Source organism: Somniosus microcephalus, chromosome 6 (assembly GCF_052327205.1).
Source record: "Somniosus microcephalus isolate GS21.2 chromosome 6, FLI_Smic_1.0, whole genome shotgun sequence".
Classification (NCBI taxonomy): Eukaryota; Metazoa; Chordata; class Chondrichthyes; order Squaliformes; family Somniosidae; genus Somniosus; species Somniosus microcephalus.
Genome location: NC_140992.1, coordinates 116,095,704 through 116,109,897, shown reverse-complemented (window position 1 = coordinate 116,109,897; position 14,194 = coordinate 116,095,704). Strand labels below are relative to the sequence as shown.

The 14,194-nt window shown below is 49.3% G+C and overlaps 1 protein-coding gene across 1 annotated transcript in view; it reads right to left on the bottom strand.

The window, feature by feature from the left end:
* LOC147116021 (adipolin-like) overlaps positions 1–12,831 on the bottom strand; it is a 522,017-nt gene extending 509,186 nt beyond the window's left edge. The window contains exon 1 of the mRNA XM_085989490.1: positions 12,667–12,831. Within this exon, the coding sequence (XP_085845616.1) occupies positions 12,667–12,831 (165 nt within the window). The remainder of the gene's footprint in view (positions 1–12,666) is intronic.
* Between the last annotated feature and the right edge of the window lie 1,363 nt (positions 12,832–14,194).

Genomic DNA, 14,194 nt, shown 5'->3' with positions numbered 1-14,194 from the left:
ACATGAAGCTGGGGTGGAGTAAAGGAGTCATCAAAGACTAGCCAGGTAGGCCAGATTAGTCTTTCACAATCCTCTACATTTCTATGTTCTACCCAAACAGCTTCTCCAGATTAGAAACAACTCAATAAAAATATGAATTTGACACTATCTTCTCATTTGTTCTCAGGATTTGAGTGAAACTGGCAAGGCTGTATTAATTTCCCATCTCTAGTTGCTCTGAAAAGGTGGTTGTTGGGGGACCTTCTCCTTGAACCACTGTAGACCTTGTGGTGATGATGCCCCCACAATGGTTTTAGGTAGAGAATTCCAGGATATCGACTCAGTGATGATGGAGGAACAATGACATATGTCCAAATCAGGATGATGTACGACTTGGAAGGGACATTAGAGGTGATGGCATTCCCACCACACTGCTACTCTTGTCCTTCTCGGTGGCAGAGGTCCCAGATGAAGAAGGCGCCGTTGAAGTAACCTTGGTGAGTTGCCTCAGTGCATCCCATAGATCATCCATAGAGCAACCACTGTGTATCAGTGGTGGCGGGGTGAATGCTGAGTCCAGTAGCAGGGGCACCGATCATACAAACTACTCTGTCCTAAATGGTGTTGAACTTTGAGTTTTATTGCAATTGCACCTCTTCAGGCAAGCAGTTCTACGTTCTCTCCTCCATAAACTTGAGGTCATCCAAAACTCTGCTGCCCGTGTCCTAACTCGCATCAAATCCTGTTCACCCATCACCCCTGTGGTCGCTGACCTACATTGGCTCCTAGTTAAGCAACGCCTCAATTTCAAAATTCTCATCCTGTTTTCAAATCCTTCCATGGCCTTGCCCCTGCCTAGCTCTGTAATTTCCTCCAGCCCAACAATCCCCCGATATCTCTGCGCTCCACCAATTCTGGCCTCTTGTGCATCTCCGATTTTAATCGCTCCACCATTGATGGCCGTGCCATCAGCTGCCAAGACCCTAAGATCTGGAATTCCCTCCCTAAACCTCTCTTTTCTCCTTTAAGATGTTCCTTCAAACCTACCCTTTTGACCAGTCTGACTAATATCTCCTTATGTGACTCAGTGTCAAATTTTGTTTGATAACACTCCTGTGATGTTTTACTACGATAAAGATGCTATATAAACGCAAGTTGTTGTTGTGGTGAGTATTCCATCACGATCCTGATTTGAGCCTTGTAGATGGTGGTGTGGTTTTATGGGATCAATAGATAAGCCACTTGTCGCAGAGCACCCAGCCTAGTCAGATAGCAAAATACTGCAGATGTTGGAAATCCGAAATAACAACAGAAAATGCTGGAAAAACTCAGCAGGTCAGGCAACATCCGTGGAGAGAAATTTGAGTTGACGTTTCGGGTCGAACCCTTCTTCAAAACTGGTAAGAAAAGAAAATAGATCGAAGGCAGGGCTGCGATCAGACAAAAGAAGTGAAAGAGACAAAAGTGGTAGAAGAGACAATAAAAGGTGTTCGAAGCCAGACGAGATGGTAATAGACTGAGATTAGGTGTGAAGTGTACTGGCAGGGCAAGAGATAGCTGCCAGGTGGGAGAGTGAAAAAAAAGGAAAGGGTGGGGGGGGGAAAGAAGTGGAAAAATTACAGGTAAAAAATTAATGGGGGCCGAGGTTATGATCTGAAATTGTTGAACTCGATATTGAGTCCGGAAGGCTGCAAAGTGCCTAATCGGAAGATGAGGTGCTGTTCCTCGAGTTTACGTTGAGCTTCCGTGGAACAATACAAGAGGCCAAGGACAGTGAGGTCTGAGTGGGAATGGGGCGGTGAATTAAAATGGCAGGCGACCGGAAGCTCGGGGTCACCCTTACGGACTGAACGGAGGTGTTCCGCAAAGCGGTCACCCAATCTGTGTTTGGTCTCCCCAATGTAGAGGAGACCGCATCGTGAGCAGCGAATACAGTATACTAGATTGCAAGAAGTACAAGTAAATCGCTGTTTCACCTGGAAGGGGTGTTTGGGGCCCTGGACAGTGGGAAGGGGGGAGGTATAGGGGCAGGTGTTACATCTCCTGCGCTTGCACGGGAAGGTGCCAGGCGAAGGGGAAGGGCTGCTTGGGGTGATAGAGGAGTGGACTAGGGTGTCTCGGAGGGAGCGGTCCCTACGGAATGCTGAAAGGGGAGGGGAGGGGAAGATACGTTTGGTGGTGGGATCACTTTGGAGGTAGCGGAAATGCCGGAGGATGATCCGTTGAATGTAGAGGCTGGTGGGGTGAAAGGTGAGGACAAGGGGAACCCTATCGTGGTTCCGGGAGGGAGGGGCAGGGTGAGGGCAGAAGTGCGGGAGATAGAACTGACACGGTCGAGGGCAGTGTCAACCACGGTAGAGGGGAATCCTCGGTTGTGGAAAAAGGAGGACATGTCTGAAGCCCTGCTGTGGAAGGTGGCATCGTCAGAGCAGATGCGGCGGAGACGGAGAAACTGGGAGAATGGAATAGAGTCCTTACAGGAGGCGGGGTGGGAGGAAGTGTAGTCCAGGTAGCTGTGGGAGGAAGTGTAGTCCAGGTAGCTCTACATTGGGGAGACCAAACGCAGATTGGGTGACCGCTTTGCGGAACACCTCCGTTCAGTCCGTAAGGGTGACCCCGAGCTTCCGGTCGCCTGTCATTTTAATTCACCGCTCCATTCCCACTCGGACCTCACCGTCCTTGGCCTCTTGTATTGTTCCATGGAAGCTCAATGTAAACTCGAGGAACAGCACCTCATCTTCCGATTAGGCACTCTGCAGCCTTCCGGACTCAATATCGAGTTCAACAATTTCAGATGATAACCTCGGCCCCTATTACACATTTTTTCTTGTAATTTTTCCACTCTTTCCCCCCCCCCACCCTTTCATTTTGTTTCTCTCTCACACCTGGCAGCTATCTCTTGCCCTGCCAGTACACTTTACACCTAATCTCAGCCTATTACCATCTCGTCTAGCTCTTTTGTTTCTTTCACTTCTTTTGTCCGATCGCAGCCCTGCCTTCGATCTGGTTTCTTTTCTTTTCAGTTTTGAAGAAGGGTTCGACCCGAAACATCAACTCAAATTTCTCTCCATGGATGTTGCCTGACCTGCTGAGTTTTTCCAGCATTTTCTGTTGTTATTTCGGATTTCCAACATCTGCAGTATTTTGCTATCGTAGCTGTGGGAGTGAGTGGGCTTGTAGTGAATATTGGCCGATAACCTATCCCCAGAGATGGAGACGGAGAAGTCGAGGAAGGGAAGGGAAGAATCGGAGATGGACCATGTGAAGGTGAGGGAAGGGTGGAAATTGGAGGCAAAGTGAATGAAATTGTCTAGTTCGGGGCGAGAGCAGGAAACAGCACCGATACAGTCATCAATGTATCGGAAAAAGAGGTGAGGGAGGGGACCCGAGTAGGACTGGAACAAAGATTGTTCCACATAGCCCACGAAAAGGCAGGCATAGCTAGGACCCATGTGGGTACCCATGGCAACACCTTTGATTTGCAGGAAATGAGTGGAGTTAAAGGAGAAGTTGTTCAATGTGAGAACAAGTTCAGCCAGGCGGAGGAGGGTGGTGGTGGATGGGGACTGGTCGGGCCTCTGTTCAAGGAAGAAGTGGAGCGCCCTCAGGCCATCCTGGTGGGGGATGGAGGTGTAGAGGGATTGTACGTCCATGGTGAAAAGGAAGCGGTTGGGGCCAGGAAACTGGAAACTGTTAAAGTGGCGGAGGGCGTCCGAAGAGTCGCGGATGTAGGTGGGAAGATACTGGACAAGGGGAGAAAAGATAGAGTCGAGATAGGAAGAGATAAGTTCCGTGGGGCAAGAACAGGCTGAAACGATGGGTCTACCAGGGCAGTCCTGTTTGTGAATCTTGGGAAGGAGGTAGCAGTGGGCTGTGCGGGGTTGGAAAACTATGAGGTTGGTGGCAGCGGGGGGGAAGATCTCCAGAGGAGATGAGGTCAGTGACAGTCTTGGAAATGGTGGTTTGATGTTCGGTGGTGGGGTCATGGTCCAGGTGGATGTAGGAGGAGGTGTCGGAGAGTTGGTGTTCAGCTTCCGCTAGGTAGAGGTCAGTTCGCCAAACAACAACAGCACCACCCTTGTCAGCGGGTTTAATGACAATGTCAGGGTTGGATCTAAGAGAATGGAGTGCTGCAAGTTCAGAGGGAGGTAGGTTGGAGTGAGTGAGGGGAACAGAGAAATGGAGATGGTCAATGGCACGGTGGCAGTTAGCGATGAAAAGATCTAGAGAGGGTAAGAGGCCAGGGGGAGGGGTCCAGGTAGAATGGGAATTCTGCAAGCGGGAGAAAGGGTCAGTTGTGCGGGGGGAAGACTCCTGGCCAAAGAAGTGGGCACGGAGATGAAGGCGGCGGAAAAAGAGCTCAACATCGTGCCAAGCTCGAAATTCATTGAGGTGGAAGCGTAAGGGGATGAAGCTCAGGCCTTTGCTGAGGACTGATCGTTCGGGGTCAGAGAGTGGAAGGTCAGAGGGGATAGTAAAAACGTGGCAGGGGGTGAGATTGGGAGAAGGGGGTTCGGTCAGAGGAAAGTGAAGGGGAAGAGGGTTCCGGAGGGGCGTTGGTATCCAAGAGTTGATGAAGCTTGCGATCCTTGACATCGGAGAGGAAGAAAAAAAGTTTTTTGTTGAAGCGTCAGATGAGTCGAAGGATGAAATTGAACTGTGGACCCGGACAGCTTTGAGATAGAGTGCGTCGGTGTTGCTGAAGAGAGAGGTTGAGAGTGTTCATGTGGCGCTGCATGGCGTTGAGCGTGGATCTCAGGATGCGGCGAGAGCAGTAGTTCGAGGAACGATGAATATCTTGGAGATATTTGTAATCCTGGGTGGATCCGAAGCACGAAGGGTGGAAGTTTAATTGGAATCCACGTGGAATAAGTCGGAATCGGGGACAGTTGCTGAGGAAAATGACGTGGCTGTGAAACCGAGTCTTGTTGTTGATATGGTTGGTCCAGTTGCGTTTCTGGTCAATGGTGACCTCAAGATGTTGATGGTGGGGAACTCAGTGATGATGGTGCTTGATCTTTTCCCATTATCTCTCTATCCACGTGAATATATTCCCTTCAATACCAAGTATCAGTTTTGGTAATGTCATTTATATGGTGTTTATCGCATGACTAATGGAAATCCATACCTACAACATCCACCACATTCCCTTTATCTATGACCTCTGACTTCTTTGCAAAATGTAATTAAATTAGTCAATCAAGACCCGTCCTTTATAAATCCCATTTTAGCCCATGCTTTTTTAAGCGTTCACTGATTTAATGGACTTAAAATATATCCATAATCTCTCATTTCTTTACCCTGTATACCTTTTATATTTCTTATATTTTTTTCTGTATTATCCCCTCTATATTTATCACGTGCCTCATTTTTAAACCTCATTTTTTCTCCAACATTTATATTGACCCACGGAGCCTCTTATTCTCTTAGTCAGAATGTATTTAGTTTGTATCTTAACCCATTTCATATATCTCCTACAACTGGTCCACTATTTTATCTGTACTTTTCTAACCAATTAATCTGAGCAAGGTTTACCCCACTAACATAGAAACATAAAAACATAGAAGATAGGAGCAGGAGTAGGCCATTTGGCCCTTCGAGCCTGCTCCGCCATTCAACGAGATCATGGCTGATCATCCAAACCCTAGCACCCGGTCCCTACACCGACAGCCATCCCACCCAAGCCCTATCCCCGTAACTCCGTAACCCCACGTATTTAATCCCCCCTGACACTAAGGGCCAATTTTTATCATGGTCAATCAACCTAACCCGCACATCTTTGGACTGTGGGAGGAAACCGGAGCACCCGGAGGAAACGTTAGCCCATTTCCAGTCCAACACCTTTACCTTGGACTCCATTTTTGTAACTTTTCAATGTGAACTTAATCAGGCTATGGTCACTATAAAGCAAGTGTTCTGCTACTTTTCAGTCACTTACTTGGCCTGCCTCTTTACCCAGAACTGATCCAGCACTGCATCCTCCCTTGTTGGTGATACATTGTATTAATTAAGGAAACAGTCCTGAGGGATGTATTCTAAGAATCCCTTCCCATTTGGATAACTTTTGTCTTAACCCAGTCGGCCTTAGGATAATTAAAGTCCCCCATAATTATATCTCTGTCACTGCTGCAAACCTCTCTTATTTCCTTCAAGTGTCACCCTCATTTTCTTTCCAACTACTCAATGTCATAATGTACTCCCAATGTGGAAACAGATCCCTCATTATTTCTTAACTCAAGTCAGACACTGTCTGACCATCACCATCAATGAGAACTTTCCTTTCTATGGTTGCATTCATGTCTTCAATTAAGAAGGCCGCTAATTCCTTTTCTTCTCTTTCTATATCTCCTGAAAATGTTATAGCCGGCACATTTAATTTCCAATTTAACCCTGCTGAAGTTTCCATTAAAGCTACAACCTCATGTCCCTCCATTCACATCGCCTCAGATAATGAAGCAGTCCATGCCCGCATGCAACAAGACCTGGACGATGTTCAGGTATTCGCACCTAGGAAATACCAGGCAATAACTATCTCCAACAAGTAAGAGTCTAACCACCTCCCCTTGACATTCAATGGCATTACCATCGCCGAATCCCCCACCATCAACATCCTGGGGGTCACCATTGACCAGAAACTTAACTGGACCAGCCACATAAATACTGTGGTAACAAGAGCAGGTCAGAGGCTAAGTATTCTGCGGCAAGTGTCTCACCTCCTGACTCCCCAAAGCCTTTCCACCATCTACGGGCACAAGTAAGGAGTGTGATGGAATACTCTCCACTTGCCTGGATGAGTGCAGGTTCAACAACTCTCAAGAAGTTCGACACCATCCAGGACATAGCAGCCTGCTTGATTGGCACCCCATCCACCACCTTAAACATTCACTCCCTCCACCACCGGTGTACCGTGGCTGCAGTGTGTACCATCTACAAGATGCACTGCAGCAACTCGCCAAGGCTTCTTCAACAGCACCTCCCAAACCCGTGACCTCTACCACCTAGAAGGACAAGGGCAGCAGGTGCATGGGAATACCACCACCTCCAAGTTCCCCTCCAAGTCACACACCATCCTAACTTAGAAATATATCGTCGATCCTACATCGTCACTGGGTCAAAATCCTGGAACTCCCTCCCTAACAGCACTGTGGGAGTACCTTCACCACTAGGACAGCAGTGGTTCAAGAAGGCGGCTCACCACCACCTTCTCAAGGGCAATTAGGGATGGGCAATAAATGCTGGCCTTGCCAGGGACGCCCACATCCCATAAGTGAATTAAAAAAAATTCTAATTATTGCTCCTGGTTCCCAGACTAATGCTTTGCATATATGCACTCTGCCTGATCCATTCCAATTCTTGGGAACTTTTTTCCCTTCTATATTTTCCTTATTCTTTCGTTAATTTCTGTCTTCTTTACTTCCGTCCTATCTGCTCTAAAGTATTTCCCTTTAAGGAGGCAGAAGTGCTGTTTGAAGGTTCTGGAATGTATCGTGTGCTGTGGTTTTGCACTGCCCCTTTAAGTAGGCAGTGGTGCCGTATGAAGGTTCTGGAATGTATCGCGTGCTGTGGCAATGGAGTGATATCAGACTGAAGCTTGGTATCATGTTCATCATCACTGAGCTTTCTTGGCACACAAAGATATCACCAACACCCAGGGCCGGACAATCCCATCTCCAACAGGCGTTGGGTAAGATTCTCACCAGGTTTTCGTGAGCTTGCTAGACAAAACAACTCACCAGTTTACAAACATCAGTGACTTTACCCCTCAGTCTCCACATCTTTATTGTCTTTTTTTCATTTTTCACTGATTAGATCCCAGCCTGTGACTCACTGCCAGGTATCCATTATTCTCTACCTTAACCACCCAAGCCCTTCATTTAGATCCCAGCCTGTAGCTCATTGACGGGTATCCATAATTCTATGTGTAAACCATCTGAACCCCATCAAATAGCCTCACTTTCTCGGGCCCCCAGTTCAGTAGGAGCCTCAGTTTGACGCCTCATATACCACATGGCCTCAGCCACAGGCCTCCCATTCTACCTGGTCACAACCACACTAATAACTATGCTCCCTCACAGGCTGAGCTTTCTCTCATTCCTCCCATTCCCCCCCAAAAGATCCCTTTGTTCTCTTTCTCTTTTAGCTGTAAGGTATTTCCCATCTTATCTCCTTCCAACCTACTGCTGCTTTCTTTCTCAGCAATTCTTATTGCGGCATCTCCTGAGCATGTCTCTAGCCCCCAGCTCTTCTCTCCTCCAGCCCTGAACTTTGAATTTCCCCTCCTTTCCCAGCCTCTACCTCACTGCCAAAGCCAACCCCCCATGACCCTGGCCCTTACGTCTCCCCATTTGCCTCCAATATCTCGGCTGCCATTTCCCTACATTTGTGGGCTTTAAAAAAAAGTAAATGATATAAACTGTGCAAATCAGTAAAAGAACATCTGTTAGAAGCCTATGGGGGAGCAGAAGGCCTACAGGGGGAGTACAAGGGCAAACTGGGGTGCACACGTCCCACAGAAGAGAGGGGAGACAGAGAGCAAGACAGACTTACAGAAAGAGGAGGCAGAATGACAAAAAGAGCTGGAGGCAAATAAAAGAGTGTGACAGGCAAACAGCAAAAGTGATAGAGTGCAAGAGAAACAAAAAGGCAAAGCTCAACTAACAGCTTAGGAACCTTTTGACTAGCATCGAGCCTGTACCTGACTCCCAGGTATCCATTATTCTATATATAAACCACCCGAACCCCTCGATTAGGTTCCAGTCAGTAACTCACTCCTGGATATCCATTACTCTATATATAAACCATTTGAACTCGTGATCAGATTCCAGCCTGTAACGCACTTTCTCTATCCATTATTCTTTATATAAACCATATACAAACGCTTTGCATATTTCCAGCCTGTAACTGACTCCCAGGGTGCCTGTTATTCTATATATAAACCAATATATACGAAACCCTCGACTAGATTCCAGCCTGTAACTCACTCCCAGGCTGCCTGTTATTTTATATATAAACCATCTGCACCCTGGATATCCAGTATCTATATATATAAAAGAGTTTGTCTCTCTGTCTGTTTGTCTGTTTGTCTGTCTGTCTGTTTGTCTGTCTGTCTGTCCGGCTATTTGTCTGTCTGTCTGTCCGGCTATACAATCAAAAGTTATAGAGCATGCCTACACATATGTTATATCAAAGAAAGCTTATCATTAGGGGAGTCTAATAGGCATATTTACTTTTTGGTCAGACAAAAGTTGTTCGGACAGTATACAAAAAAGTTTTAAAAAACCGCAACATTCCGCTCATTAGCGTTGAGTGACGTGATGATTAACCTAATAGTTGACCAATCAGTGCATCACGTTTCATTGCGTGTGTGGGCGGGCCTAATCCTTCTGAGCTGAAGTGAGTGGCCGCCATCTTGATTCCTAACTATTGATTTATTTTTCCCACTTTCTGTGTGTTTATTTTTCCCACTTTCTGTGTGTACCCCGTTAGGTTCTTTTGTGCAGTTCTCTTCTTAGCTATGGGGTGCTTAAAAACCTGAACTTTAATATTTAGGAATCTCTCTTTATTGTAGTGGATGCACGGAGCCACGGCCTAGCAGTGCGGGAAGCCTGGGCCTCGAGTTCAGCGGATTCCCGGCACGCCCGGAACCTGTCGAACCTGCTGAAGGCCGTTCATTTCCGCGACCACGTCACCATCTTTGCCTCGGCCAACGGCATCGGGGGTGACGGCCGAGGCCGCCAAAAGCGTCCAGGGGAACGCGTTCATCCAGGTGCCGAGGCCCGGGCCCCGGGGCGGAAACCCAACCAGGTCACCGTCTTCGCTTCGGCCAACGGCATCAGGGTGATGGCCGAGGCCGGCAAAAACGTCCAGGGGAACGTGTTCATCCAGGTGCCGAGGCCCGGGCCCCAGGGCGGAAGGAGGGATTGGAGCGGGGGATGAGGGCTCGGGGAGGGGAGAGGTGGGAGGGGGAGGGGAGAGGGGGAGCGGGAGGGCGGGAACAGGGAAGAGGGGGAAGAGGGAGGGGGAAGAGGGAGGAGGGGGAGGGGGAAGAGGGAGTAGGGGAGGGGGAAGAGGGAGGAAGGGAGGGGGGAAGAGGGAGGAGGGGGAGGGGGGAGGGAGGAGGGGAAGGGGAGGAGAGGAGAGGGAGGGTGATGAGAGGGGCAGGGAGGGAGAGGAGAGGGGAGGGAGGGAGAGACAGGGGGAGGGAGAGAGGGTGAGCGAGGGAAAGAGTGAGGGAGTGGGAGAGGGAGGGAGAGCTCACCTTCTTCCTTCCTTCCTTCCTTCGCAGGGGTCCATCGGGCCAGGCCTGAGGCGCTCCTTCCCCCCCTCTCTCTCCAGGCTAATCCCGAACTAAATCCAGCAGTCCCTCTCTCTCTCTTCCCCCATCTCTCTCTTCTCCCCCCAGTCTCTCTCTCTCTCCCCCATCTCTCTCTTCTCCCCCAGTCTCTCTCTCTCTCTCTCCCTCCCCCTCTCTCTTTCCCTCTCTCTCTCCCCCAGTCTCTCTCTCTTTCCCCCCCAGTCTCTCTCTTTCTCTTCCCCCCAGTCGCTCTCTACCCCCAGTCTCTCTCTTCCCCCCAGTCTCTCTCTCTCTCTCTTCCCCCCAGTCGCACTCTCCCCCCTTCCCCCCAGTTGCTCTCTCCCCCCCAGTCTCTCTCTTCTCCCCCCAGTCTCTCTCTCTCTCTTCCAACAACAACACGCCCTCAAAAAACCCTCGGCACCGCCGGGCACTCCAGCTAGTCTACATATATAAAAGAGTTTGTCTCTCTGTCTGTTTGTCTGTTTGTCTGTCTGTCTGTCTGTCTGTCCGGCTATACAATCAAAGGTTATAGAGCGTACCTACACATATGTTATATCACAAGAAAGCTTATCATTAGGGGAGTCTAATAGGCATATTTACTTTTTGGTCAGACAAAAATTGTTCGGACAGTATACAAAAAAGTTTCAAAAAACCGCAACATTCCGCTCATTAGCGTTGAGTGACGTGATGGTTGATCAATCGCACAGGGGATTAACCTAATGGTTGACCAATAGGTGCATCACGGGGGGCATTTCATTGCGTGTGTGGGCGGGCCTAATCCTTCTGAGCTGAGGTGAATGCCCGCCATCTTGATTCCTAACTATTGATTTATTTTTCCCACTTTCTGTGTGTTTATTTTTCCCACTTTCTGTGTGTACCCCGTTAGGTTCTTTTGTGCAGTTCTCTTCTTAGCTATGGGGTGCTTAAAACCTGAACTTTAATATTTAGGAATCTCTCTTTATTGTAGTGGATGCGCGGAGCCACGGCCTAGCAGCGCGGGAAGCCTGGGCCTCGAGTTCAGCGGATTCCCGGCACGCCCGGAACCTGTCGAACCTGCTGAAGGCCGTTCATTTCCGCGACCACGTCACCGTCTTCGCCTCGGCCAATGGCATCGGGGTGACGGCCGAGGCCGCCAAATGCGTCCAGGGGAACGTGTTCATCCAGGTGCCGAGGCCCGGGCCCCGGGGCGGAAAGAGGGATTGGAGCACGGGATGAGGGCTCGGGGGGGGGAGAGGGGGGAGGGGGGAGGGGAGAGGGTAAGAGGGAGGGGGGAGGGGGGAAGAGGGAGGAGGGGGAGGGGGGAGAGGGAGGAGGGGAGGGGGAGGAGGGAGAAGGGGGAGGAGGGAAGAGGGAGGAGGGGGAGGGGGGTGGAGGGAGGAGGGGGAGGGGGGAAGAGGGAGGAGGGGGAGGGGAGGAGGGGAGAGGAGAGGAGAGGGGGAGGGGGGAAGGGGGAGGAGGGTAGAGGAGAGGGGAGGGAGGGAGAGGAGAGGGGGAGGGAGGGTGAGGAGAGGGGCAGGGAGGGAGAGGAGAGGGGAGGGAGGGAGAGAGAGTAAAGCAGGGAGCGACAGGGGGAGGGAGAGAGAGAGTGTGAGGGAGGGAAAGAGTGAGGGGGTGGGAGAGGGAGGGAGAGCTCGCCTTCTTCCTTCCTTCCTTCCTTCGCAGGGGTCCATTGGGCCAGGCCTGAGGCGCTCCTTCCCCCCCTCTCTCTCCAGGCTAATCCCGAACTAAATCCAGCAGTCTCTCTCTCTCTCTTCCCCCCCGTCTCTCTCTTCTCCCCCCAGTCTCTCTCTTCTCCCTCCAGTCTCTCTCTTTCTCTCTTCCAACAACAACATGCCCTCAAAAAACCCTCGGCACCGCCGGGCACTCCAGCTAGTTCTATATATAAATGATACAGACCCTTTGCTTATTTCCAACCTGTAACTCACTCCCAGGGAGTTATTTTATCTCTAAACAATCTGAATACCTCAATTACACGCCAGTCTGTAACTCACTGCTCGGGAATACAATTCTCTTATGCTATTAAGATGCTAAAAAGATCCACATCTTTTAAAAAGCAGGAAGACAGAACATTTAAAAGAACAACGCCTAACTCATAACATTGGGACTTGCACGCTCATCCAGCTGTGCATTTTCTCACTTGCACGCTCGCCCAGCTGTGCATTTGCTCTCTTGCACGCTCGCCCAGCTGTGCGTTTGCTCACTTGCACGCTCGTCCAGCTGTGCATTTGCTCACTTGCACGCTCACTCACCAGTGCATTTGCTCACTTGCACGCTCACCCACCAGTGCATTTTCTCATTTGTACACTCGTCTACCTGTGCGTTCACTCACTTGCACGCTCACCCGCCTGCACACTCGCTCACTTGCACTGTCACTCACCTACGGCTTATCTTACCTGTTGACCGTCTGGTACATTTAGTATTTGGTCCAGGCCTTTTTCGGTTGGCAGAGTTTTTCTCCCCATGGTTCTCACAACACTCCGTTCAGACTGCACCAGCTTAAACAACACAAAGTCGACACACAACGTAACGGTCAGGAGCACTGCGAGTGAGGCCGCCATTTGTCTCCGTGTGCGCTAGTGTCCACAGCAAGACAAATGTAAACATACATAAAATATTGTGAATTGAAGTTTTTTCTTTCCCCCAGAGTATGGATTCGGTATGTTTCGCTGCCTCTGAATTGGAGGCTGTAGATCCAGTTTACACCAGGGATTGCAGGTTCCTACACTGAGAAGTCCAAGACTCACTTTCGGTTGAACCTCACCTTCGAAGGTTTTCCTCTACATGCTGTTACTTTTGATCCACAAGCTACGTCCTTGAATAAACTCGTAAAAAGAAGAATGAAGTTGTCTTCCAAGGGAAATGACCTCTCTTTGGTGTTACTTGTTTTCCTATAGGTAGGGGTCGCTTGTGCCTCGCTCACTATTTGTGGGCCAGGTCTGACTGTGTCTTTAGATAAAACCTCGGAGAGACCTGATCCCCCACTACCTTAAAGAAGAGCTTTGGAAAGGCACTCTGATTGCAAACTCAGTCCAGACAAATAACCAAATTCCTCATCATTTTCAACAATGAAATCTGGAAGGAGACTTGCTTTGAGAATCAGCCTTCTCTCTGAGGCGATGGTGAGTTGCTCCCTGAAGTCCAGCTGATGACTGCCTGCCCGCTTATCCTCAGGTGAATGTGCAGCCCTGGTATATTCTGCCTCCCATTTCCTTCGGCTGAACATGTAAAGCTTTCTCTCTGCTTCTCTCTGCCTCTTGTGGCGTTTCCCTGTGTAAATATCTGATCTTCTGTCAAGCTGATGCTCAGGTTCCCGCCTCAGCATTGCCAGACAACAACAGGCTGCCTCTCATGCCACACCTACTTCAAACTACAGAACTTAACTCTGCAACAGCCACAGTCCTCACCAATATCGTTTCTTGTCATTTTTCTGTTCCAGATAAAAGGAGCACTTCATTCCCATCCAGTACTATGTAGCTCGAGCGTGTCTCGGTTTCAGCTCCTGTATGTGCACAGTGCACCTGGGTTCAAAAGAATGATTCAGTCCTGTCTGGTACTGTGCAGCTTGTGTGCATCTCGGAGTCTGATCCTGTAAAGTACGCACTGGGTAAAGGGAACGATTCAGTCCCATCTGATACTCTCCTGCTCTCTCGTGTCTCAGTGCTCGTGTACAGTCAGTTTTATCCTGCATATAACCTGACCTGCAGCAACCTGGGGAGAGCTGTACTTTGTGTTACTCTCTCCTATATTTGATCACCAATTCATCAGTGTTGACATCAAAGTATAAAGTTGGCCTTTATTGCAAGGGGTATGGAGTATACGAGTAAGGAAGTCTTGCTACAATTGTACAGGGCCTTGGTGAGACCACACCTGGAGTACTGTGCACAGTTCTGGTCTCCTTATCTAAGGAAGGATATACTTGCC